This window comes from Juglans regia, chromosome 16, assembly GCF_001411555.2.
Source record: "Juglans regia cultivar Chandler chromosome 16, Walnut 2.0, whole genome shotgun sequence".
NCBI classification, from domain to species: domain Eukaryota; kingdom Viridiplantae; phylum Streptophyta; class Magnoliopsida; order Fagales; family Juglandaceae; genus Juglans; species Juglans regia.
Genome location: NC_049916.1, coordinates 10,099,925 through 10,127,131, shown reverse-complemented (window position 1 = coordinate 10,127,131; position 27,207 = coordinate 10,099,925). Strand labels below are relative to the sequence as shown.

At 40.3% G+C, this 27,207-nt stretch overlaps 1 protein-coding gene across 1 annotated transcript in view; it reads right to left on the bottom strand.

Annotated features, from left to right (window-relative positions):
* LOC108993466 (DNA-directed RNA polymerase I subunit 2) overlaps window positions 1–22,540 on the bottom strand; it is a 52,972-nt gene extending 30,432 nt beyond the window's left edge. Inside the window, exons 1-4 of the mRNA XM_018968397.2 lie at window positions 22,224–22,540; window positions 21,953–22,035; window positions 21,768–21,887; window positions 13,797–13,873 (exon numbers count right to left, since the gene is read on the bottom strand). Of these exons, the coding sequence (XP_018823942.1) occupies window positions 13,797–13,873; window positions 21,768–21,887; window positions 21,953–22,035; window positions 22,224–22,389 (446 nt within the window). The 5' untranslated portion in view covers window positions 22,390–22,540. The remainder of the gene's footprint in view (window positions 1–13,796; window positions 13,874–21,767; window positions 21,888–21,952; window positions 22,036–22,223) is intronic.
* Window positions 22,541–27,207: the final 4,667 nt, after the last annotated feature.

Genomic DNA, 27,207 nt, shown 5'->3' with positions numbered 1-27,207 from the left:
AAGAAGATCACATCCTTTCAAAATTGCAAGATTCTAGAACGAACCATCAAAAGACGCAACACAACAACATAATATAAATCCGAACAACTATGAAACCGTAGCTTTCTCCATAGCATTAGGACGGATAAGCAAGAAGCAAAAAAGAATTACTGATACCTTCTGAAAGCACTTTTCTTCATCGGCAAACGATATCATAAGAAAATCATCACCCATGACAATTGTAACCGGCAGTTACCCAAAAAATCACTACAAGTGGAAGGCTCTATTTTTTACCCACAGAAGCAGAGAGGTCAGGTTCATACTAGACTTTACGTGCAAACAGAGAGGTGAGCTCCATACCGAGAGATAAGTGAATGTGAGACAGCGTAGGGAGATGGGCTGAGGTTGATGGTGGTGAGTGCAGCGGCAGAGCAGGCACTGAGAGAGAGAGAGAGAAAGTGATGAGAGAGAGAGAACAGAGACAATCGTGAGAGAACGTTCGGAGTGGCCTTACAGAGAGGAGAACGACAACCGAGCCCTGGGGGATGCAGTCCAACCATGGAATCTTGCTTTCCGGTGTCCTCTGTTGACGATGAAGTGCATGAGGGTTGTGAAATGAGGGGAAGTGTCGGTGCTGAGAGCACATAACTTGCTCTATTTTTTGTGCAAGAAACATGGGCCTTCCGTGCTATTGAGGGTGCTATTTTTGTTCATTCTCGGCCACTTCGCACTGTTGGTGGAGGAGATGGTTGGTCTTCCAACATGTTGTAGATCGTCGATGAAGTCGAAGGGTCGTCGGTGAGTAAACATAGCTTAGTGCCTCGGTTGAGTTAGACCTGGTCTGGGCCTCATTTCAAAGATTTTTTCCCATTTCATTAAAGCTCTCTGGTTGCGGTGATATTGATATGATGCGGGAGACAAGGAAGCGATGATGCAGGAGACATGGAAGCGATGATGCGGGAGACATGGAAGCGCGAAGGCTCTCGGGCCATGATATGATTGCAATCAATACCGTGAATAATTCTCATAATTGAATAAAAAAGTTAAAAAATATCTCTTTGATAGTTGATGTTGCCTTTTGCGTTCTAGGGTGCAATGAGTTTGAAAATCGCAATGAGGAAGCTCTAAAGTTAATCGGTTGTCCACACCCTCTTGAAGCTTCTCAAATTGAGACTCTAGAACTCTGACTATGGCTCAGAACCAACGCTCTCGATCCTGTATGTTTTTCTTTTTCTATAAGAATTTTATTTACTTATTCATTTCAAAGGGCCCATTTGGTTGCAAATAAAACTATGTTTGTAGATGTGTAATTCTGCAATTTCTTAGCATCGGAGTGAAGCATAAGCTTTTGGATGGGTTAGTTTTAGAATTTATGATATGGGTTTTCTGCAATTTTTTCTCTATGTATACTGGATTCTTTTACTTGATATCTTTGCACTTGCCTTTATTTTCTCAATTGCAGCATATTTCTTGCAAATTTTGATATTTTCTATGCAAGATATCCTATTTAGTTCACAATCGGGTCTCCTACTAATTGTATCTATTTTACATTTGTTTTAAATTTTTTTTAAATTGAACAATCTTTTTTTTTTTTATAAGAAATTGAACAATCATTTATATATATGAATTACATTTTTAATATTGTAAATTGACTATGAAATATTTATTGGTAAAGTGAACTCTTTTATCCATGCTCCATTTTATATATATTTGATATACATTTTTTTAATAGTTATGGTAGTGATTACGTATAATAAACTATTTAGATTTATAAAATTCAGCATAAATAACGGTCCGTGCATTGCGCGGGTTATAAGCTCGTTGGAATAAAGTTTGTTCTCCAATTTCTAATGGAGGCTTGAGGGTTCGCAACTTGAGGACATTCAATAAAACCCTATTGGGGAAATGGTTCCAGAGGAACCACTTGGAAGGGGATCCGCTTTGGAAGGAGGTTATTGATCATAGAAACGGAAGTGCTTGGGGGGTTAATGTTCTAATGAAGTGAGGAGATTGTATGGTGTGGGCTTATGGAAATTTATTAGGAGGTGTTGGCAGAGTTTTGCCACTCATATTTGTTTTGTAGCTAGTGAGGGCTCTAGAATCCGATTTTGGCATGACGTTTGGTGTGGAGATCGCGCTCACTATAGGGCTTTCCCTGCTCTCTATTGCATTGTTGTTAATCAAGATGCTTCTACGCCAGATCTATTGGCATTTTCCCATGGTTCTCACCAATGGGATGTTCAATTTAATAGGGATGTTCATGATTGGGAAATGTATACTGTTTCTGAATTTTTCAGTCTTATATATTCTACAGGAGGCCTAACGGTACATGAGGATTGGATGCAGTGGAGGCCTAACGGGAGCAAACAATTTACAATGAGATCTTATTACAAGCTGTTGGCATCACATGGTAATGTTCCTTTACCATGGAAGAGTATTTGGAGGTCTTGTGTGCCTTCCAAAGTAGCTTTCTTTGTATGGACCGCCTCTCTTGGGAATGTTTTGACCATGGACAATTTGAGGAAGCGGAGTCTGATTTTTATGAATTGGTGTTATCTGTGCAAGAAGAAAGGGGAATCAGTGGATCGTTTATTACTGCATTGTGAGGTGACGAGTGTTGTGAGAAGAGATCTTTAGAAGAATTGGTGTGGCTTGGTTTATGCCTTTGAAGTTGGTGGATTTAATAGTTGGCTAGAAGGATATTCAAGACTGCCCCAAGTGCTTGCCGTTTGGAGAATAATTCATTTGTGCATTATGTAGTGTATTTGGATAGAAATGAATGATCGGTGTTTTGAAGATAGGGAGCGCACAATGGTGGAACTTCAGGACTTTTTTGTGCACACCTTATTGCTCTGATTTTCAACCATTGGGCTTAATGGAACTAGTGTTCATGACTTTTTGTCTCTAATTTTTGGCTCCTAGAATGTATTTAGGGGTTCTTTTGTATACTTTTGGTGTATATGGTCTTCGCCTACTTCATTCGTAAGAATAAAATTTTCATTTTTCTTATCAAAAACATTAGTTGTCAATGTTATATGATAGTTTGGTGAATGGGGTATATAAGATCATTTCTAAGGTGTTAGCTAATCGTATGAATGTGGTGTTGGAAAAAATTACTTCGAAATCTCAAAAAGTTTTTGTAAGGAGAAGACAAATTCTTGATTCGGTCCTAGTTGCTAATGAATTGTGGATAGAAGAATTCGTTAAATGAATCTCGAATTTTGATCAAATTGGACCTGGAAAAGGCACATGACCATGTTTGTTGGGATTTCCTTTTGTACTCGGGAGGTATGGTTTTGGAGAGAAATGGTGTTTGTGGATCAAGCATTGCATTTCGATGGCGCAATTTTCTATTTTGGTGAATGGTTCCCCGGTTGGATTTTTTAATAGCTCTCGTGGTTTGATACAAGGAGATCCGCTATCTCCCTTTCTTTTTGTTCTTGTTATGGATGCGTTGAGTAGAATAATTGAAGTGGCGGTAGAATGAAGGTTCTTGTTGGGTTTTGAGGTGGGAAATGGGGATCAGAATAGCATTAAATTATCTCATCTTCTCTTTGCCAATGATACTTTAATTTTCTGTGAACCTAATCAAGAAGATCTTCGATCTTTGATAGCATTGTTGTTATGTTTTGAAGCTATCTTGGGTCTAAGGATTAATCTTAACAAGTCTGAAATTGTTCCAGTGGGTGCAATAGCCAATATTTCAGATTTGGCTAATATTTTGGAGTGTAAGATTTCTTCACTGCCGCTGAAGTATCTTGGCCTACATTGGATACCTCTCACAAAACAGTTTCCATATGGGAATGGGTGATTGAGAAGATCGAGAGAAGGTTGGCTGGATGGAAAAAGCTATACTTGTCTAAAGGGGGACAAATTACTTTGATAAAGAGTACGCTGCCTAATCTTCCCACGTATTTTCTTTCGCTTTTCTCATTGCCAGCAGGGGTTGCAAAAAGAATTGAGAAAATTTAGCGCAATTTCTTATGGAGAGGTATAGGAGAGGAGAAAATTTTTCATTTGGTTAGTTGAAACAAGGTTTGTCAACCAATTTCTTGTGGGGGACTTGGGGTGAGAAATTTGAGGATGTTTAACAAAGCACTTCTTGGGAAATGGCTTTGGAGATATTATTTAGAGAGATATGCTTTATAAAAGAACGTTGTTGCTGTAAAATATGGGAGTGGGTGGGGGGATTGGTGTTCTAATGAAGTTAAAGGAGCGAGCGTATGGGGTGAGTTTATGGAAGTTCATTAGGAAAGGTTGGGGGGAGTTTTCGAAACATATTACATTTAACGTGGGGGAAGGGAAGAGTATTCTTTTTTTGGCATGATATTTGGTGTGGGGAATCAACTCTCAAATCTGATTTTCCCTCTCATTTTAGGATTGCAAGAAATCAAAATGCTGTTGTAGCAGATTATTTCCAACATACGGATAATAATATTCTGTGGAATGTTGACTTTATTAGAGAGGTAAATGACTGGGAAGTGAATGATGTTTCTGATTTTTTGGAAAGAATTTATAATTCAAAAGTGATGCAGTGAAGAGAGGACAGCTTACTGTGGGACCATGCTGGAAAGTCTAAGTTTTCTGTTAGTTCTTTTTACAAGGTACTGACTTGTCATTCTGGTTGTGCTTTCCCTTAGAAAAGCATTTGGAGAGTGAAGGTCCCTACTAAGGTGGCGTTTTTCAGTTAGGTGGTTGCTCTAGGGAAAGTTTTGACCACGGGTAACCTTAAAAAATGTGGTATGTGCATTGCTGATTAGTGTGTCATGTGCTAGAAGGATGGTGAATCTGTAAATCATCTCTTTCTTCATTGTGAGGTGGCAAAGTCTTTATGGTATGAGGTTTTGAGTTGGACAGGTTTATATTGGGTGATGCCAAAGGAAGTTGTAGATCTTCTTGCATGTTGGAGAGGTTTTGAGGGAAGGAAATGTGTAGCTGCCAAATGGAATAGATTCCTTTATGTTTAATGTGGTGTATTTGGCTGGAAAGAAATGGGAGATGTTTCGAAGACAGAGCGTTCTGTAGCATACCTGTCCAAATTTAGGGCTTAAAATTAGTATTATTTTTTTTATCATTAGTTTAGGAAATTCTAACAAATAAATTAAAACAGTGAGTCTTTCCCTATCAAAATCTTCGTATAGTCATCCATTAGGTTCCCATATTGGAATAGGTTCCTAGTTTGAAACTAACTCCAACTCAAACTATTCAAAAATCCTCTCAGTGTTTGTATCCTCGTAGGAATAGTTTCCTAAGTGTAGCCAACTTCGAACCCTAGCATATCTCCTGAAGACTCACATTATTCCTTCCCATCATCTATAAGAATCCCACGAGACCCTTCAGAAATAAACACAAGAAACATCATACACTCCAGCCCAACGCAACAGCCTTTGCAAACCAAGAAAATCACTCTCACATCCAACCGAGACACTTACCTCACTGGAATCCACCACAGACGCCGCCAACGGTAAGCTCTCCTCCCACCTCGACGTACGTCGTTGCCGTTTAAGCCTTTCCCGTCGTTTTTCCTTCTGTCGTTAGTGACCAAAGTCGCTGGGTGTTGTGGCCAGCCACCATCGACCACTTTAGAAGACGTCGGACTACCTCTCCGAGGCCACAGAGATCACCAACCAGCCCAACCCCGTCGAGCCCACTCCTTTCCAATAAGCCACTGCCATCCGCCACCCTCCCCTCCCTCTATTTCTATCGATTTTGATAGTTCCTCTCTCTAAACTCTCCCTCTCTCGGTGTCGCACCACCATAGGTACCCCCAGCTGCGACACCGGTCCTTCCCAGCCACCTAGAGCCACCACGCATCAGCTTTCTCCTCTCGGTGAGTCCTCTGTTATCGCACAGCCATCCCCCTTCAGTTGTTTTGGTCCTGTGTGTGTTCTAGAATTACAGCCACTCTTTTAATTCATAAATGGGCCCTCAGCCCATACAGCCAAGTGCCTTCTAAAGATAAAAGAGTATTGGGCTTATTTTAAATGCACTTGTGCTTTAAAATTAAGATGGGCCAGGTTGCACTTTTACAAAAACTATTCTAATGATTTTAAATGGACTGTTTTCTCAATTAGGGCGAGGCTGGAATTTAAATCAAGCCAAAGTTTTACTTAAATAAATATGATCCCATAGACTTATTTTTATAGAAAGTATTTAAGCGATTTTAAAGTATATTTGTAAAGTATCATTTTTAAACTATTTTTGAGCCTATTAATTAGTTAATATTCTAATTGGCTTTTAACTAGATTTTTATAAAATTATCAAGTTATATTTTTAAATAGAAGCTAAGGAATATGTTATGAGTTTTGAATAATATTATTATGTATTAATCTTAGTGTAATTAAATTATCTCTATATATGATTTTAAGTATTTAGAATGCTACGACATGTCTTTCTAGGAAGTTAGTGACGATTAGTGCCTCGTATAGGTCACGAGCTACGACATGAGGTTGTAGAAGCAACTCTAGGAGATAATTAGTATGATCATTGCATGTGTACTGTAAATGTTCTATTTGTATATGAAAATGTGATGTTTGTCTATGCTACACTACGAGCTAAGTCAAGGTTAGATCCCTTTCGTGATCTTCGATGAATTATAATGATATGCATGTGAGTGAGCTGATCTATGTTATGCTATTATGGATTGCGATTTGATGGGTGATATGTCTGAAAATCACATGTATGCCATTCAATGTAATGTCATGAATTATTTAGATCATGTAAGTCATGTAATGTTCATGTAGTTCTCAGATCATATACGAAATGGAATGTTATGTTCAGATCACATTAAGCCATGTCATGTTATGTTATGCTATGTACATGTATATGTCATGCTAGAAAAGTTCATAAAGTCTAACAAACTTCTCATCCATTAAGAAAGATAAGATGTTTAAAGATGACACGGACTTAAAAGTGTTCATCACAAGTTATGTTAAGGATGACACGGACCTAAGCATGTTCATCACAAGTTATGTTTAAGGATGACACGGACCTAAGCGTGTTCATCACAAGTTATGTTAAGGGTGAACGGATCTAAGCGTGTTCACCACTAGTTATGATAAGTAGTGCCACGGACCTAAGCGTGGTTCACCATATGTTAAGGGAAACACGGACTTAGGCGTGTTCACCACCAGTTATGTGGTGCCATGGACGCAAGCGTGGGTCACCATATGATCAGTGAAAGACAAGATAAACAAGTCATGTATGTTTGTTAGAAAATGCATGAAGTCAGTCATTTATGCATTCACGTTACATGTTTGTCATGATTATGTATGATTTTGCTCATATTAATGATGAATAGATATAATATGTGAATCTGTGACGATATATGTACGTAAAGTTAGTTTTTCAGAAATTAAGTTTATGATAAATTAAGTTATGTTACAATATGATTGTAAATCTGTGATGATGTATGCATGGAGAGTCCTTCAAAAATTAAGTCTATGCTAAGCAAGGTTATATTTTATGGTATGATGTGCCATTTACTGAGTATTCGACTCATTTTTGTTTGTTTCTCTGTTTTCTTCTATGTTTAACTGTCATAGATGATGAGTGTGAGGACACAAAGCTGGATGGCCAGGAATAGATCTAGTGTAAAGACTTAGAAAGGAATAAGTGTTATTTACACAAGAATTAATTTAGTTTATATTTTTACCTTATGCTTTCAGTTTCATAATTCGATAACAGTTAGGTTCAATTTAGTTGACGTTTTTTTTAAATGAGGTATTTTTCATGTATTCGAATCTCTTCATCGGGCATTATGTATGAATGTTAGAAATATCTCTATCCTACGGGAAGGGGGTGTTACAAGTTCTCTTGGAGAACTTCGGAATTTTTTCCTTTCTACTTTGTGTTTGTGAGCTAGGATTTTTGTAAGGGATGATGATAATGTATTGAATCTGGTTTAGTCTTTTCCTGCTTCTAGAGTGTAGTAGGTATTTTCCTTTGTATACTTCCTATATACTTGGGTTGTACCTAGTCTTGGTAATAAAATCTCTTTTTTTTTTTTGATAAGTAATAATCTTTATTGATGTGAATGAAATTAGGCGATGTCCAAGTACACAGGAAATATACTAAGAGAGGCACCTAATTACATTCTAGTAGACTAGAAAGAAGATAAAAACTTATGAACATTCCCTCCCTTCAATACAATAGTACAAAACCACTGGAAAATAGAGAATACAAAAAAATTCCAGATTTCCCCCATTGCACGCTCCTTGTTATTAAAACATTTGTCATTCCTTTCCAACCATAAACACCACATTAAGCACAAAGGAATCATTCACCACACGGCTGCTAATTGGACACTACTATGAGGTCTATTCCAGCATGCTAATAGGTCCACCACACTCTTGGGCATAGCCCAACTTAGCCCAGCTCTACTAAGAATACCAGCCCAAAGCTCCCCAGCCACCTCACAATGTAAGAGCAAGTGATCTACCGATTCTACACTCTTTTTACACATGTAGCACCACTCCATGATCACCATACCTCGTTTTCTTAAATTGTCAACCGTCAATATCTTCCCATGAGCAGCTGTCCAAGTAAAAAAAGCAACTTTAGAAGGCACTAAAACCTTCCATATACTCTTCCATGGAAAGAAAGTGGGTTGTAGGACTGTCAAAACCTTCCGAAGAAATCCAAGATCACATAGTGCAGTATTATGAGGATCTCCTTGCTGAAAAAGAAGTATGGCGTCCCAAACTAGATGGTTTACCCTTTGCTCAACTGGATTTGGATGTAGCTGCATGGTTGGAGAGGCCTTTTGATGAAGAGGAGGTGCATCTCGTGGTGAAAAGTATGTGCAAAGACAAAGCACCAGGTCCGGATGGTTTCTCTTTGGCTTTCTTTCAGGAGAGTTGGGACATTGTGAAGGAGGAAGTGATGCAGATTTTCCATACTTTTCATTCTAGTCAAAAGTTTGAGAAGTCACTAAACGCCACTTTCATTGCTCTCATTCCGAAAATAGCCGGTGCTTATGAATTGAAAGACTTCTGGCCTATTAGTTTGGTGGGGGGATTTATAAAATCATATCAAAGGTGTTAGCTAATCGTATGAGTTTGGTTATGGACAAACTCATTTCCAAACCTCAAAATGCATTTGTAAAGGGTCGACAAATCCTGAACTCAGTGTTGATAGCAAATGAGTGTTTGGATAGTCGATTGCGAGAGGGCACCTCGGGGGTTCTTTGCAAGCTCGATATGGAGAAAGCTTATGACCATGTATGTTGGGATTTCCTCCTTTATATGCTTAGAAGATGTGGTTTTGGGGATAAATGGTGTGCTTGGATTAAACATTGTGTCTCAACCGCTCGATTTTCGGTCCTAGTCAATGGAAGACCTTGTGGTTTTTTTCAATCTTCCAGGGGTTTGAGACAAGGGGATCCACTATCCCCTTTCCTTTTTGTCATTGTAATGGAGGCATTGAGTCGTATGGTGGAGGCCGCTGTAAGGGGGAGAATTCTTGCTGGTTTTTCAGTGGGCAGCAATAGTAATACCAGCTCCATTTCGCATTTACTTTTTGCAGATGATACGCTCATTTTTTGTGATGCTGTAAGTGGCCAGATTCAAGCTTTAAGGGCAGTTTTGTTGTGTTTCGAAGCTGTTTCGGAACTCAAGGTGAACTTGGGGAAGTCGGAGCTGGTTCCGGTGGGGGAGGTGAACAATATAGCCTCTTTAGCGGAATTACTAGGTTGCAAAATTGCCTCTCTCCCTATGAAATATCTTGGACTCCCCTTAGGGGCGTCTTTCAAAGCAAAGAGCATTTGGGATGGGGTGGTAGAGAAGGTTGAGCAACGACTTTCAGGATGGAAACAGCTATATCTATCGAGAGGGGGGAGACTAACCCTTATTAAAAGCACTCTTTCCAACCTTCTCACTTACTATCTTTCTCTATTTCCATTACCGGTGGGTGTGGCAAACCGGATAGAAAAGTTGTTTAGAGCTTTTTTGTGGGGTGGAATGGGAGAGGAATCCAAATTTCACCTTGTGAGTTGGCAAAGGGTGAGCTGTCCATTGGCGAATGGAGGGTTAGGGGTACGAAACTTGTGTGTTTTCAACAAGGCACTCTTAGGGAAGTGGTTGTGGAGGTATCATAAGGAAGGGAATTCGCTGTGGAGAGAGGTTATTGATCATAAGTATGGTCGTGAGTGGGGGGGATGGTGCTCTAAGGAGGGTAGGGGGTCTTACGGAGTAAGTCTGTGGAAATTCATAAGGAAGGGGTGGAATACCTTTGAAAAACATCTTAAGTTTGAGGTGGGTGATGGAACACGTACCCGCTTTTGGTTCGATGTATGGAGTGGGGAGAGTCCTCTTTGTCTGGCTTTCCCAGTTGCTTTTAATTTGGCTGGAAATCAGCAAGCCCCAGTTTCAGAAGTTCTATGTCGTGCCAATGGGATGGTCATTGGAATGTCACTTTTACAAGAAATGCTCAGGACTGGGAATTAGAAGAGCTGGCAGATTTTTACAGTTACTTGTATTCAGCAAAGCTAGGGGCCAATGGGGGAGACCGTATGTTGTGGGCCTCCAAGATATTTCTTCTAGCAACAATACTTTCTCAATTTCTGTCACCACCACTTTCTTCCGTAATAAAGAGTCCACATTAACTACCCCTTCCTCCAAAGCCTGCAACTCATCCCAAAGGATATTTTTCTACACTTCCGTATGTCTAAATTTTTCTTCATTCCACTTCATCAAGTCATACTTGAGGGCTTTAAGTTTACCCGCCACTATGAAACTAGGGGTACCCTCAAAAGAATAATTGTCCCACCAAACCCTTACCTTATCCGCAAATCCTTCAAATTCCAACCACATATTCTCAAATTTGAAGGAACGTCTACCCCCACGAATACCACCACAATCAAGCAAAATTGGGAAATGATCGGAAAAAACACGTGGCAGCCTTCTCTGACATAGGTCCGGAAAATGCATCTCCCAAGAAGAGGAGACTAAAAATCTGTCCAGCCGGGACCCCCCTCGGCTATTGGACCAAGTGTAGGCCCCCCCAACTAGCAGAAGATCCACAAGATTTAGATCAAAGATCAACTCTGAAAAGGCTTCCATTGCTCCTGACGACGTAGAGGCCCCTGCCCTCTCACTAGGGAACCGAACAATATTAAAATCTCCGCAAAAAACCCAGGGTAAATCCCATAAGGAGTGAAGACCTGCCAATTCCTCCCACAAAAAGCGTCTATCTCTTTCTACATTGGGCCCATACACACCCGCTAAAGCCCACAACCACCCATCCTCAATGTTCCTAAAAGATACAGCCATTGTGAATTTCCCCATGCAATCCTCGACCATCTCCACCACTCGCTTATCCCACATTACCAACACACCTCCCGAAGCCCCCGATGAGGCTAGAAAACACCACCCCACAAAGGAACAGCCCCACAAGCTTCGAATTATGTATCTATCAACACCACACAACTTAGTCTCTTGAAGGCATACAATGTCAGCCTTCCAACTCCAAATGAGGGATCTAATACGGAGACATTTATTCACGTCATTGATCCCCCTTACATTCCATGAGAGGATTTTAGGCTTCATTAAATAACGAAGTTCCCTTACCCTTCAACCTCGCCCTCCCCACACTTCCCTCCTTGTTATCATAATTAATAGAGCATTTGAGACGTTTCAACTCCCGGTCCCGTTTCACTGCTGATTTCAGAACCATAGGTCTCCCTGCCTCCATCGCAATCAACAGGGCCTTAAACTGTTCTTCATACCCAGCAAACGAAATTCCCACACACTCTTGAACTTCCTCTACTTTTTTTAACAGTCAATCGTCTGTTATATTGTACACTGGCTTTGGAGAAATAATACGTAACGGGATAGGACTTTCCAACTCATCCTTATCGCCCTCAAAGCCGCTGCCCATAAGCTGATCCATTGGTTGGACCATAGAATCAGCCTCTTTCAACACCACTGAAGATGACCCAGTACCCCCATCGATCCCCCCTTCCATATCCATCACCCACAAATTCCGAGTGTTACACCCCTCATCCACCTCCCCGTCCTCCAAAATTTTCCCAACAGGCTCAACATTTTCGTCCTCCACTGCCTTCAGAGCCGCTTCTACCACTTCCGCCATCATGGGCAGTACCTGAGCTACTCCTGAGCCTTCGACGGTGGTCGACGACATGATCTGAGCGTACCCCGACGTCGCAGGGGCATCGGCGACCTCTGTCGCACCCAACATTACAAGTCCCGATATTAGATCCGCGACCATCGCCCCTGAAACTTCACTCCCCAGTGGACAGAACTGCTGCAATAACGTCAGAGAGACCTCAGAGCCCTCCGTCACATCTTTATGTGCTAGTTCTGATGAGTGAGCACCTCAACATCCTCCGTCAACCTCCATCGCACCTTTCTCCCCTGTTTCTCGGAGCTCTGCCACTGTTTCCGGCACCCCAGATGTCGACAGGAGACCCACCCCCTCAGACGGCGGCCCCTGGTCCATTGTCGGCAGTGGGTGTTGAGGCCCACCCGACGATGATGGAGTTTCGGCCCTTGGAGGCCGACGTCTCCAAGCAGCCTCCACGACCTGCCGCTTGACAGGCTGGGCCTGTTGAGCCGCGCAGGGGGCCTGCTGGGCATACCCTAGCCCATATGTAGAGAGGCCTTTCCCTTTGGAACAAAGCCCATCTTCTAGCCCCAAGCCCAACTCCCTCCAACCCCCCTCCTCAACGCTGCATTTCACTATCTCCATATTACTCTGCAGAGTACTTATTTGAGCCTGCATTTCTGACAAGAGACGAACCATACTTTCCTTGTCAAGGCCATCACGTCCCCTGCCATCCTCCCCACTCCTCTGCACCCCAACCAAACCACCATCCCTCCCACGCATGTCAAAACTAGAACCCAGTCTAACAGTACCTCGAGCAATGTCCAGGTAGCTTGGTTTCTGTAAAGCTACCATGCTGCCGCTGGAATAATGAGGCAGCACTGCCGTCGACGCTGGCAGGACCTCCCTCAACACCTCCATCAACCTCCTCCATCCCGCTCCCTCACGATCCTCAGGAATGAAAATACAGTTCCGACGACCCCCCTGTTTATATTCCACCGATGCCATAAATGCTCCTTGAGGATTGGAACATCGTTGAGCTATGAATCCCCTATCTCCTTCCCGATGAGCTGTGTAGAACTCTCTTTTCCTTAACTTCAAGCAGTCGTCCAGTGCCTTGATAAACCAGCTTGTTGCAGCTGAACCCAAGTGCAGTCTTTTTACGAACTTCCAACCACGTTCAGTGATAAGCACCCCAGAACCATCTCTCACCACCACAAAAAACTTAAGTTCACTGAAAACAACATTCGAAGCTACCATCTTCCTATTCATACCCTCACCCATCTTAATCAACAAAACTACAGAACCAATCAACGTAACAAAGCAACAAGATGCATGTGTACGGAGAGAAAAGAGAGAGACTGGTGTGTAAGCAAAGGTATAAAAAAAAAAAAAAAATTGTTATATGATATGTATGGTTTTAAGAGCTTGCTCATGATACAATATTGGCATTGCAAACACAACCATAGAACTCAACTTCTTTGAATTCACCATATTAATTTACAACTAGTCCATCAACAGGGTGCAACTTTAGTCTAGGTTTCGTTAAAAAGCCAGGTGCAATATTTATTTTTCATTATAAATAAATATAAAGTGCAAACTATAGTCTCAATGGTAGAATATGCTTGCTTACTGTATTTACTTGCTAAACTTCCATCATCATAAATTTCATCATCCCCCGTTAAAAAGAAATGCAAATATCATTAACTACGAATCTAATTCATGGTGAGCGAAAAATATAGTGAAATACTTACCCACCCATTTCCGATGACTCTTCTTTTTTGGAAACTAGTTTTTGTGGATCAGCATCTCTCAAATGACAAAGCTTTGACTGCATAGAACACAATTGGGCAACATGAAAAACAGGAACCAATTTTGTCTTATTATCTTTATTGCGCCTTGCCACCAAAATCATAAACATCTAAGTATAAAACATGTAAGCATAACTGATTTCATTATATAACATATGATAATATGATAATAAGATGCACATCAAATCACCACAAATAATTGATAAAACACAGAAAGTTTGAACGCAAACCTTCCACCATACAAAGTCACATGTACCTAATTGAAACAAGCTATCGTGGAAATATATGAAGGAAAGAGAAAATTTCTTCAAAAGAAAATTCCAACAATTCAAAATAAATATTGTAAAACCCTCTAAGGATCCCATTCAAAAAGATATCATCTCATCATTATCTACACAACTGTTTATGTCTATAGCACAACCACTTGATGAAAATTTATATGTGATTGTGTAAATGAAGGAAAGGAAAGATATAGAAAAAAGAAGACTTGATTACCGACGTAATCTGACAAAAGTTTAATCAATGGCGTGCAGATATAGTCGATAAATAGCAGTATGTCTTGTTTACAGTTCATAGGATGCTGAATCCAACAGTCCCAGTTCAGTATCATCACTATGGAAAAAAGCTCAGGCACTCGCTCCAAGGAATAAAGTTAAAACTTAATTATGTATAACCTCTTGGAAACTCAAGATAACATAGTAAGAAAAGAAAAGATTGGCATGGTAATTGATGGAGGCAATCGACAAAGCAACAATCCATGCTTCTTTTTGTTTACATAAATTTTTTTATGGCATGGAACCTCACCAAGGCAGGGCCCTTCGGACCAACCCCGGGAGCAAACCCCAAATGCATGACCTCACCTGCCAAAACCATGTATTAGGTAATCCAAGAGAAACTCCTACTTCAGAATCGAACTGAGAATGTCTGAGTCCACAACTCGCCCATGCTCGCTCTTTGACCGCTAGGCAACACCATGACAGGTCATGCCTGTTTTTAAGGTCCAAGATCCACTATTTAAAAGCAACTAAGAGCTGCCCATGGAAAATGATCACTACATCACATTTTCTTGTCCCAACGGAAGTAGATTGGGCTTGGCCAAAGTCAACTCAACTCAACTGAGCCTTAATTTTAACAAAATTGGGTCAGCTCCATAAATCATTTTCAAATTAAACCAGATCACAAATTTTTCCTCTTCTTTTTTTTTTTTTTTTTGGTTGTTATTCTATGATAACTAAGGTCATAGTACTCTTAATCTCATTTTGTTTAAATATGCCTCTTCAATTCCTTCAGATGTTATTTAGGCATCCAATTACTCCTATTTGCTCCCACACCCAAAACCATTACTCCTATTCACTCCTGAAAGATTATCATTGACTTGTGCTTATTTAATTTAAGCTAAGCTAAAAAAGGTCTTAATTAAAACACCATCAGATATTAGCAACAACCCAAAATATGAAAGAGGAACAATTTCCTACCACCATGGAGATACCTATCATAAAAGGAGCTCCCTCCCTCACATTAGCCCCAATTCTTTTACTGACAAACCAAAGTATTCACTCAAAACGGAAACAGCCCAATCATTTCTACAAACTTTCTTTACAAGTAATTGAAAATTATACTTATCAAAAAAAAAAAAGTAATTGAAAATTATATTAAAGAACGCAAAGACTTAGGCATGACCACGCCAACATGCAAAAAGATCCACCACTTGCTTAGGCATCACCCAATGTATACCTGTCCGGCCAAAAACCTCATTCCACAAAGACTTTACCACTTCACTATGAAGAAAGAGATGATTTACAGATTCACCATCCTTCTTGCACATGACACACCAATCAGCTATACACAAACCACATTTTCTAAGATTATCTGCGGTCAAGACTTTACCAAGAGCTACCACCCAACTGAAAAACGCCACCTTAGTAGGTACCTTCACTCTCCAAATGCTTTTCCATGGGAATGCACAGCCACAATGACATGTTAACACTTTGTAAAAAGAACTAACTAAAAACCTGGAATTTCCTGCATGATCCCACAATAGACTATCCCCTCTTCCCTGCACCACTTTTGAATTATAAATTCTTCCCAAAAAATTAGAAACAACATTCACTTCCCAATCATCTGCATCTCTAGTAAAATCAACATTCCACAGAATATTATTATCCGTACAATAGAGATAATGTAACGCCCCAATGAAAGGCCCAAACCACATGGTCTATACTCCAAAAGGACTAGTCAATGATACAATTAGAGCCTCATTGGAACCTTATAAAAAGCAAGAACTTCTCCTTCCCAAGCAATGTGGGATCCCATACACCACCTACCCTTATCCATATCATATGGGGTATCACAGATAATCTGCCACTGCACCATTTTGATCCCTAGCAATCCTATAAAGAGAGGGAAAATCAGATTTGAGAGCTGAATCCCACACCAAATGTCATGCCAAAAAAGAACCATCTTCCCTTCCCCCACCTTAAATTTAATATGTTTAAGAAACTCCCCCCAGCCTTTCCTAATGAACTTCCATAAACTCACCCCATATGCTCCTCTAACTTCATTAGAGCACCAATCCCCCAACCCACTCCCATATTTAACAGCAACAACATTTTTTCGTAAAGCATCGCTCTCTATATGATATCTCCAAAGTCATTTTCCAAGACATGCTTTGTTAAACATCCTCAAATTTCTCACCTCCAAGCCTCCACAAGAAATCAGTTGACAAACCTTGTTCCAACTAACCAAATGAATCTTTTTATCCTATCCTATACCTCCCCATAAGAAATTCCAATAAATTCTCTCAATTCGTCTAGCTACCCCTGCCGGCAAAGGGAAAAAAGATAAAGAAAATACGTAGAAAGATTAGACAACGTACTCTTTATCAAAGTAATCGTCCCCCTGTAGACATATATAACGTTTTCTAGCCAGCCAACCTTCTCTCGATCTTCTCAATCACCCATCCCATATCAAAACAGATTTGTGAGGAGCACCCTAGGGAAGACAAAGATACTTCAATGGCAATGAAGATCTTACACTCCAAAATATTAGCCAAATCTAAAATATTGGCTACGGCACCCACAGGAATAATTTCAGACTTATTTAGGTTAATCCTGAAACCCGAAACAACTTCAAAACATAACAACAAGACTCTCAAAGATCAAAGACGTTCTTGGTTGGACTCACTGAAATTAAAGTATCATCGAAAAAAAGATGAGATATTTTTATGCTATTCCAATCCTCATTTCCCACTACAAAACCCGACAACAACCTTCCTTCTACCGCCACTTCAATCATTCTACTAGAAGCATCCATTACTAGAACAAAAAAAAAAAGATATAACGGATCTCCTTGTCTCAAGCCACGTGAACTATAAAAAAACCCAACCGGGGTACCATTCACTAAAATGGAGAATCTCGACGTCGAAATGTAATGCTTGATCCACATACACTACTTCTCTCCAAAACCATATCTCCCAAGTAAGTGCAAGAGGAAATCCCAACTAACATGGTCATATGCCTTTTCCATGTCCAATTTGATCAAAATTCCAGATTCATCTAATTTAATTCTGCTATCCAAACATTCATTAGCAATTAAGACCAAGTCAAGAATTTGTCTCCCCCTTACAAAGGCATTTTGAGATTTCGAAATAATTTTTCCCAACACCACACTCATGCGATTAGCTAACACCTTAGAGATGATCTTGTACACCCCATTCACCAAACTAATAGGTCGAAAATCCTCCATCTCCACAGTTCACACCTTTTTGGGAATAAGTACAATAAATGTAGCATTGAAACTTTTCTCAAATTTCATAAATGAATAAAATTCAAGAAAAACCTTCATAATATCATCCTGCACTATGTCCCAACAAACTTGAAAGAAAGCCATTGAGAACCATCCGGGCCCGGAGCCTTATCCCTTGCCATTCCTCTAACCCCATCAAGAACTGCATCCTCTTCAAAAGCTCTCTCTAACCATTTTGCACTTACCTGGTCAATGGAGTCAACAAACAGTCCATCAAGCTTAGGTCTCCACGAATATTCTCCTGAACAACTTCCCATAGAAATTGACAATATGATCCTTAATGTCCTCTTGATCTGAAAGGATGTTATCACCATCATGAAGAGCCTCAATAGCATTATCTTCAATGAGAGTTCACCCTTTTGTAAAAAAAATTTGTACACTTGTCACGTTCCTTCAGCCAAAGGACCTAGGATTTCTACCTCCAACAAATTTCCTCCATTAAAGTGATCTTCTCTAATTCATCCGCCACCACTTTTTTTCTCTCCAATTCCTCACCGGATATGTCCCCTAATAGCTCCCTTTCCTCAAAGCTCTGCAACTGCTGCAGCAAAAGTTTCCTTTTATTTTCCATGTTCCCAAACTCCTCCACATTCCATTTCTTCAAATCTAATTTTAATGCTTTAAGTTAACCAGCCAAAACAAAGCTCGGAGTACCAGAAAAAGAATACGAAGACCACCATGACCTCACCCTATCCACAAAACCCTCATCCTCCAACCACATTTTCAAATTTAAAATACCTATGCCCTCTAATAATGCCCCCACACTCCAATATAATGGGGTAATCGTCTGAGCACATTTTCGGTAACCTTTTCTGGCTCAAATCATGAAAACAAACTTCCCAAGAAACCAAAACCAGAAATCTGTCCAGCCAAGACCATGCCCTTCCATTGGACCACGTAAAATCCCCACCAGCATCGGTAAATCAATCAAATCTAGCTCAAAAATCATATCTGAAAAAACATTCATAGCATGAGAGAAATAATTATCCCACACGCTCGCTAGGAAACCGGGTAATGTTGAAATCCCCTACAAAACACCAAGGAGCATCCCAACAATAGCTAACACCCGTCATTTCATCCCATAAAATTCTCCTACTATTATCCACATTTTAGCCATAAACCCCCGCAAAAGCCCATTCAAATCCATCATCCACACTCTTAAATCGACAAGCCACCACAAATTATCCCACATAATGATCTAACATCTCCACTACCCTCCTATCCCTCGTAACAATAATGCCACCCGAAGCCCCTTTTGAAACTAATTCAACCCATCCCACACATTGACACAAACTGTTAACAAATGTTTGATTAACAAATTTCAGTTTGGTTTCTTGGAAACAAATAACATCAGCCCTCCACTTACAGATCAAATTCTTCACCCTGAGACGTTTTCTCTAGTCGTTCAGCCCCCGCACATTCCAATAAATGATTGTTGGTCTCATTGATAATTGGCAACCCTCTCTTTGCCTTTATCTCTAAAGGCACTTCCTCCCTTCATATTATAATTAATAAAGCACAACAATCTCTTCAATTCCCTCTCCTTCTTTGAAGCGTATCTAGCCAAAGAAGGTTGGCCAGCCTTTATAGCTATAAGAAGTGCTCTAAATTGTTCCTCAAAACTGTCACAGGAGATTTTCACGCAATCCTTGATTTAATCCACTTTCCTCAGCACCCAATCAGAAGATTTGTTGGGCCAATCAATTTTCAGGATGGATGGAACACAACAGATCAGGATCCATTTCATCATCAGTCTCCCTCAACTCCCCTGACTCACTTGCCTCCGAATCATCCTCCCCACCAAGAACCATCTGCAAATCTGAGTTATAGATCTAGGTACAAGGCACCCCAGAAACATACTCCTCGATGGACCAAGAAGCGTCACCTCTCAGCTCCACTTCTCCCATTGCATCCTCCACTTCCACCCCCTTTTGACACTTGCTCAGTACCTCCAAAACATAACTATGTAGGAGTCAGTAACTGCAACCTTTCTCTACCCTTCTCGAGATGTGAATCTCCCTTCAAAACCTCACAATCAGAGGAAGACAACAACCTCCCCTTCGCTAGAGTGAGACTCACCACCTGAGTACCCCCAGAAGATTTGACAACTGTCGTCATCCCTATTTATGATGGAATCGAATCCTTCTGAGTCGTCAAAGATCTGATCTGGGCCTCCTCACTAGTCCGATTCTTAGATCCAAGTAAACAGAGATTCACTGTTGGAGACTCAACGTTGGAAAGCCTCTCAAAGATTCGCTTGCTGTCAACGACCCTGTATATGACGTCAAAGTACCAGTCGGAGCCACCGAGCCCTTTGGCTGAGCCTCCACTCCAATCGGGCTTTTGGAAACCTTTTTTCACGAAAGGGCTTAACCCTCCATTGACCAGGCCTATTTACTAGGCCTTTAGCCAGCCCATTAGCCTTGTTAACATTAAAACTCTTAAGCCCACTTCGCGACTCCATCATCGCTTTCACCTCTTCATTATCCACTAAAGTTGGGCCCAAGCCCATAAGCAAACCCAGTCCTCCATCTACCTTCTTCAACAATGAACACAACCTCTCCTTCCATCCAATCAACTCTACCCTTACATGCCAAAGAGACCCTTCGACTTCTCTAAATTTTTGCAGCGCCACTGAAGGCCAACCATCCATCCCTCCATCAAGTTGCTTCCTCCACAAAGCATTCTTCCTTTTCCTACCATCCAACACTAATTCATCCTTCCTGATTTTTCCATTACCATTGTTCTAGTGAGAACCAAAAACCTCATGCCTAGGATTCATCAAAGCCAACAGGTAAGATGCTTCGCAAGGGTGAGTAACACCTTTGAAAGGTGTATCTGAAGTCACCTTCTTACCTCTGGAGTCCCATTCACCACCACCATTCTTTGGAACAACTCTGTTTTCAGAAGCTGAAACATAGATCTTAGAATCAACTACCTCTCTCAATATTCTCACAAAACCTGCCCAACCACCCCTTTTCCTCCCTTCTGGAATCACAATGATTCCATTCCCCGTACCAGTGCCAAACTCAATCAACTTCATGAACCTTCCATGCGCATTTTGACACCTTTGAACCATAAAAACTCTATTACCCTCCCTTTTTGTCTGATAAGGTTCCTTTATACCCAATAACCTCAAACAACCGTCCACCACCTTTGCCATCCAAACAACCATTCCTCTCCTCCACTGACATAATAGACTTTTCCTCCACGTCTCTCTTCTTCATTCCAATCCTTTCTTTACGACCAAATTTCCAGTAAGACTTCATTCAATAACCTAATAGATCAAGTTTCAAGGCCCCCACAAGTTCTCAAATTAATACACATAGTTCAAATCCTCCAAGTGATACCTTTTTTTTTATATAAGTAACCCTTCAAGTGATACTTAAAGTCATCTTCTTTTCCCTACCAGAAAAAGGTACCGCAACGACCTCCTGACTAATGTGTTTCCCATGATGGAATTAAAAAAAAATTTTAAATATATATTCCCGCCAAGTTAGCTCCCTTTGACCTCTCTCAACCAAAAGTGCTACCAATATGAGGATCCTCCCTTTCCAGTATTGCACTAATAGCATGCTTATTAGCATTGTTAAATCCGTTATCGTCTTTACGAAATTAGATAATTTCACATACTTCAGCTAAATCATTAACATTTACCCTTCGCTATGGTTTTTCATAAGTGATTAAAAAAATACATTAAAAGGTGCAAAAGGCACAATATTATTGCAAAAAGATCTGTACAAGAAAGTCATCTAACTGAAAACAAAAAATGATAGAAGCAAATCATGGATTAAGCTCGTTAAAATCTAGAGAAGCTATCCAAAGTAAGAGAGTATTAACAAAGAAAGTCTTGAGCCTCCATAGTCTGCTCACAAAAGGCTTAATCATTTTTCCTACGAATTTTTGGTAAGTAGTCATTGGCATCTTCGAATATTTTTAACTCTAATCACTTAGTACAGTCGTGCGTTATATCTAACCAAAAAAGTAAGCATGGTTGTCGTTTCTGTAAACCGATTCAAAAGGGCAAACAGACACATGTATATTGACTAATTTAAACAAAAAAAAAATAGAAAATTTCAGAGACCATAACCAAACAAGCACACTGCAAACCTTCAACATTATTGGAAATTGCCCAAAATCGAATTCTTGTGCAATAGGAGCTCCACCGTCCCACTGAAAGTAAACATCCGCCTTCAAACTCCCCGTGTACGAAATCTTAGCCTGCCTACACTGTTATACAAAGAAGAGAGATTAAAAAGGAAAAAGGAAGGAAATCATGGAATGAAAAATCTTACTTTGTAAGGAAGCAGGTCTCCGTGCATCGTTTTCGATAACAGCTCCTTTGCCGGACGGTGCAACTTAGGGTTTTCAACCCAGAGTAACATCCAAGTCAAGAATTAACGTATATTAAATTGACTATAAACCAAAAAAACGAAGCTTAATCAATCAAATCATAAAGACAAACTAAAACCAATAACTATAACTATAACTCTAACTACATACGAAGTACTAAGTGGAGGAAATATTCTTTATAGAAAAAGAGAGATGGGGAATCATTAAGGATATTTCTGAGGTTCTTGTTGGTGAAAGAATCGTGAACATGAATGCCTTTGATGCTCTGGAATAGTATTTCCAGTCCTTTGTCAGACATGTAATCGAACGACTCTATGTGGTGCCTGAAGAGCTCGCGCAGAGCCTCCAGATCCGGCGTCGTATTCGGCTTGACTACCATCTTCGCTCGCTCTGAACTTCGGTCAGTGCGTGTCGTTGCGGCTTATAAAGGAGACTGGGGTTTTGAGGAGGTTTTGGGAGAGGAAACGATGTGAATAGTGAATTTCCAAAAGAATTTACTCACCAAAAGGACGAAATAACCATGGGGGGAACTTTTCATAGAGACAGGTTGTTTAATGTTTTGTATCAGCCCGTCTCGTACAAGTTTAAGCTCATAACTCTGTGTCCTTTTCTACTTTTCTTAGTTTTTTTTTTTTTTCTGAGAAAAGTATGGATGGGTATAAAAATCATTTTCACATCGATCAATCAAATCGCGACACGTAGGAATCTCAAACTCCAACCTCCTGCACCCGGCAATACCAGACCATGCTCTCCCTCTCCTCTCAAACACTCTACTCTTCCCTCTCTATTCTCAAACTCCATCCCTTCCATTCTCTTCCTCTCTTCCAGATGAAAAATTCTTAATTCCCTTCTATTCTTAATTCCTAGAAAGAACAAAAAATTTTCACAAATGACAAAAAAATGGACCTCATGGAAAGACCTAGTCAAAAGACAAAAAAACTTTGTCAAGAGAAAATATTTCAAGAAAAATTAGAATCCTAGGAAGAAAGTTCCCAATTATAGGAAAGACCCTCCTAAAGAAAGGAAAGAAAAACTAGCAGAATGTTGGACCAGTGGCAGGAAAGACCATTTCGGCAATAAATGCCCGCAAAATAAAAATAAAGACAAAAAAAATTGTAAAAATCATCGATGTAGAAAATACATTCAATCTAGACCTTGTTTATCAGATCGAATATGAAGACTTTCAAGATGATGACGACATTTACTCTGTAATAGAAGATGTCACTACAGACGAAGATGGTGAGACAACTTCAAATGAAGAGTTTAGTATCGATTCTGAAGAAGAAGAATTCGGCCAAGAAATAAAAATGCTTAGCATTGGAAGCTCAGCACCACCAGCGACCAAAGAAAATGAAAGTGATCATTATCAAGAATATTTGAATGACCATTTTTGTTATCAATTAGCAGGAACACCATGGATTCCCAATAGGACTCAAGATAAGATTAGTATTCATTTTAAGAATTTTTCATCTGGGAGAGAGGGAGAGAACAGAAGGGATGGAGTTTGAGAATAGAGGGAAGAGTAGCGTGTTTGAGAGGGGGAGAGGGAGAGCACGGTTTGGTGTTGCCGGGTGCAAGAGGCTGAAGTTTGAGATGCCTACATGTCGCGATTTGAATGGCTGGTGTGAAAATGGTTTTTATACCCAACCAGCTGGAATCGTTTCTCTTTTTCTTTTTAATTCATCATTTTTTTTGTATTAAAAGTAAGAGTAATGTTATTCACTACACTTTCATTTCAGTTTTATTCAATTATATAAGATGTGTCACATTTATTATCACTGAATGATAAAATGGGATGAAATAGTGTAATATACTTGTAGTGGAATAGTAATGGAAAAGGCGAAATGGTAAAGAAATGGATGGAAATTGTATATTGTTTTGAAATTGAAAGTGATAATTGTTCTCTTCGAGGGGAGCTCCTCTACAAAAATTCAGAATTAGATCCGAGAATAGTTTAGATAATTTCCTTTTTTTTCCTCCATGGTACATATATAGTCATCTACTATGGATTAAGAGATCCCCATACAAACAGGCCATGGGCCACATAAGAAAATAAGTAAGTAAAACTAATTATGATAAATGCAACTAGATAAAGGCCTCCAGCCAAAAGAAGTCAATGGCCCATGCACGACTCCTTTGTTGTTGCATGCCTGTGACACTGCCTTCAGGCCTTCTACATCCAGCCCTAACGTTTCACGGCCCGTTAGCCCATCTCCCATCTTATTCTCCTAAGTTTCATTTTACTCAGTCGACATATCTCCACTTCACTTCTCAGCCTTCCTATGTCGATATGTCACAATCTCTCCCCCATACGAACACCTTGCCCACAAGGTGTGGGAAGTGTGAGCACAACTGATGGTACGACTCCCATGATGCGTCCTCGGCCTGTTGCCCTTGCCAGCACACCAACAGTTCAACCAAAGGTTGATTCTTGAACTTCCTTAGCCGTCGAGACAACAACAACAACTCCGGTTCAGGCTTCATGACTTCATGGTGGTCCACTAGTAGCAATGTGGAAATAGGTGTGACATGTTGGCCCAGTTTTCGTTTCAGTTGCGAAACATGGAAGACATTGTGGATCTGGGTGTCATCTGACAGCTTCAAACGGTATGCCAGCTCCCCGACTCTTTGATCCACCTAGTATGGACCATAGAAGCAACCTGAAAGTTTGAAGCTTTTCCGCGCTAATGAAGAAAGGACTGTCGATAGGGTTGGAGCTGTAAGTAGACCCAATCGCCCACCTCAAATTGCTACTCCTCTCTCTTTTGATCTGCATATTTTTTCAATCTTTCTTGAGCCTTACAGATGTTTTGTTTCAATAGGTTCTAGATTTAGTCACAGCACTGCAAGGTAACTTCAACCGCCTCTACTTTAGCATATCCAACTACATAGTTTAACAATCTTAGTGGTTTGTAGCCATAGAAGGCTTAAAATGGAGTGACTTTAATGGATCTGTGTTGGTTAGAATTGTAGCACCACTCTGCTAGGACAAGCCAGTGTGACCAGTCTTTAGGTTTATCCCCCATGTAGCTCCTTAGATCATTTTTTACCCACTTATTGATTGTCTCTATCTGACCATCTGTTTGAGGGTGATAGGCAGTGCTAAATTATAACTGGACCCCTTGGAGTGTGAATAATTCTTTCCAAAATTTGTTGGTAAATGTGGGATCTCAATATAAAATAACAAAACTCAACATCCCATGTAGCTTAAACACATGCATCAAGAATAATTGGGTCAGTACCTTAGCTGTGTAGGGATGAGAAATGGGCACAAAATGGACATATTTAGTAAGCCGATCAACTATGACCCACAGAGTGTTAAACCCTCCTAATGGAGGCAAGCCCTCTATAAAATCTATAGTAATATTTGCCCACGGTCTAGAGGGAACGATTAAAGGCTATAGCAGGCCACTTGGAAGTGTGTTGTCCACTTTGACCACCTAACATGTATCACACCTCTGCAGAAAGTGTTTAACATCTAATTTTTGCCTTCGCCAATAAAGATCTCTCTTCAACCTGTATTTAGTCTTATCAAGGCCTAGATGTCCCCCCCCAAATTGGATTGATGTACACCAGATCCAACAACTTGTGTATAAAATCCTAATTAGCAGGAATGTACACTCGGTTCTTGTAGAATAACAAGTCATTTTTTACTGAGTAGTGAGGGGGTAGGTCTTCACCTTGGTATTTCCTCCATAATTCTTGCACCTTATCATCCGATGCATAAAGAGATTTGATCTCTGTTATCCAATCTCAGTTAGGCATTGAGATCATAGACAATGTCACTACAGTATCCCCCATTTGCCTTGACAAGCCATCAGCCACTCTGTTGTCCATTCCCTTTTATACTCCACTAGGAAGTCATAGCCCATCCATTTGGCTATCCAATTCTGTTGCAATTATAATGCCCACTCATTGGTCAAGTAGAAACTTAAGACTTCGATGGTTAGTTCTGACTGCAAAAGACTGGCCTAGTAAGTAGGCCACTACTTTTGTGCTACTGACACAAGTGCCAGCAGTTCTTTTTCGTAAGTGGACAACATCAGAGCCCTTCCTTTCAAGGTTTGATTGTAGAATGCTAAGGGCTTGCTATTTTGCATCAATACTGCTCTAATAGCCTCCCTGAAGGCATCACACCCAATCACAAAAGGGATTTGAAAATTGGGTAGTGCTAGAACAGGTGGCTGAGTTACTGTTATTTTAAGCCTATCAAATGCAAGTTGGGCCTCCTCATCCCATTTAAAATTGTCCTTTCGCAGTAAGGTGGTCAGTTTGGCAGCTATGGAGCCATATCTACGAATAAACCTTTGATAATATCTCGTTAGGCCTAAGAAGCCCCTTAGGGACTTGACTGAATGAGGAGTGGTCCATTCCAACTTGGCCTTTATCTTGTCAGGGTTTGCTTTAACACCTTGGGCAAAAATGAGGTGACCCAAGTAAGAGATTTCAGCACAACCGAATCTGCATTTGCTAAGCTTAGCAAATAGCTGATTTTGCCTCAAGATATCAAAAGTGATCTTCAAATGGCGTAAATGTGTCTCTTCATCCTTGCTATATATTAGTTTAGCATTAAAAAAACAAGTATGAATTTACGAAAATGAGGCTAAAAGACCTGGTTCATAAGGTTTTGAAACGTCGAAAAGTGTGTTAGTTAAGCCAAATGGCATAACCAGGAACTTGTAGTGTCTCTCATGTGTTATGAATGCTATCTTTTAGATATCCTCTAGTTTCACCTTGATTTGGAGATAACCCGACCTTAGGTTAAATTTAGAAAATACCTGGGCCCCATCTAGTTCATCCAGCAATCCTTCCACTATTGGAATAGGATATTTATCCTTACAAGTGACACTATTAAGGGTCCGGTAGTCCACACATAATCTCCACATGTCATCCACCTTACAGAACAACAATACCGGGGATGAGTAAGGACTTTGGCTAGGTCGAATGACCCCTGAATCTAGTAGTTCTTTTATTATATGTTCTATTCCATCCTTCTGAAAATATGGATAGCAATAAGATCTAACAGTGACTAGTTTATTGCCTGGTTGGAGAGTAATGGCATGCTCATGGGAGCGGTTGGGGGTAGGCCAATTGGGGAGGCAAATATATGTGTATTGGTGGACTAAAAGTTGGAAGGGTTCAGGTAGTGTTTGGGTGGTATTTTCTGTGTTTTCTGTGCTAGCTTCAACAAACTGCA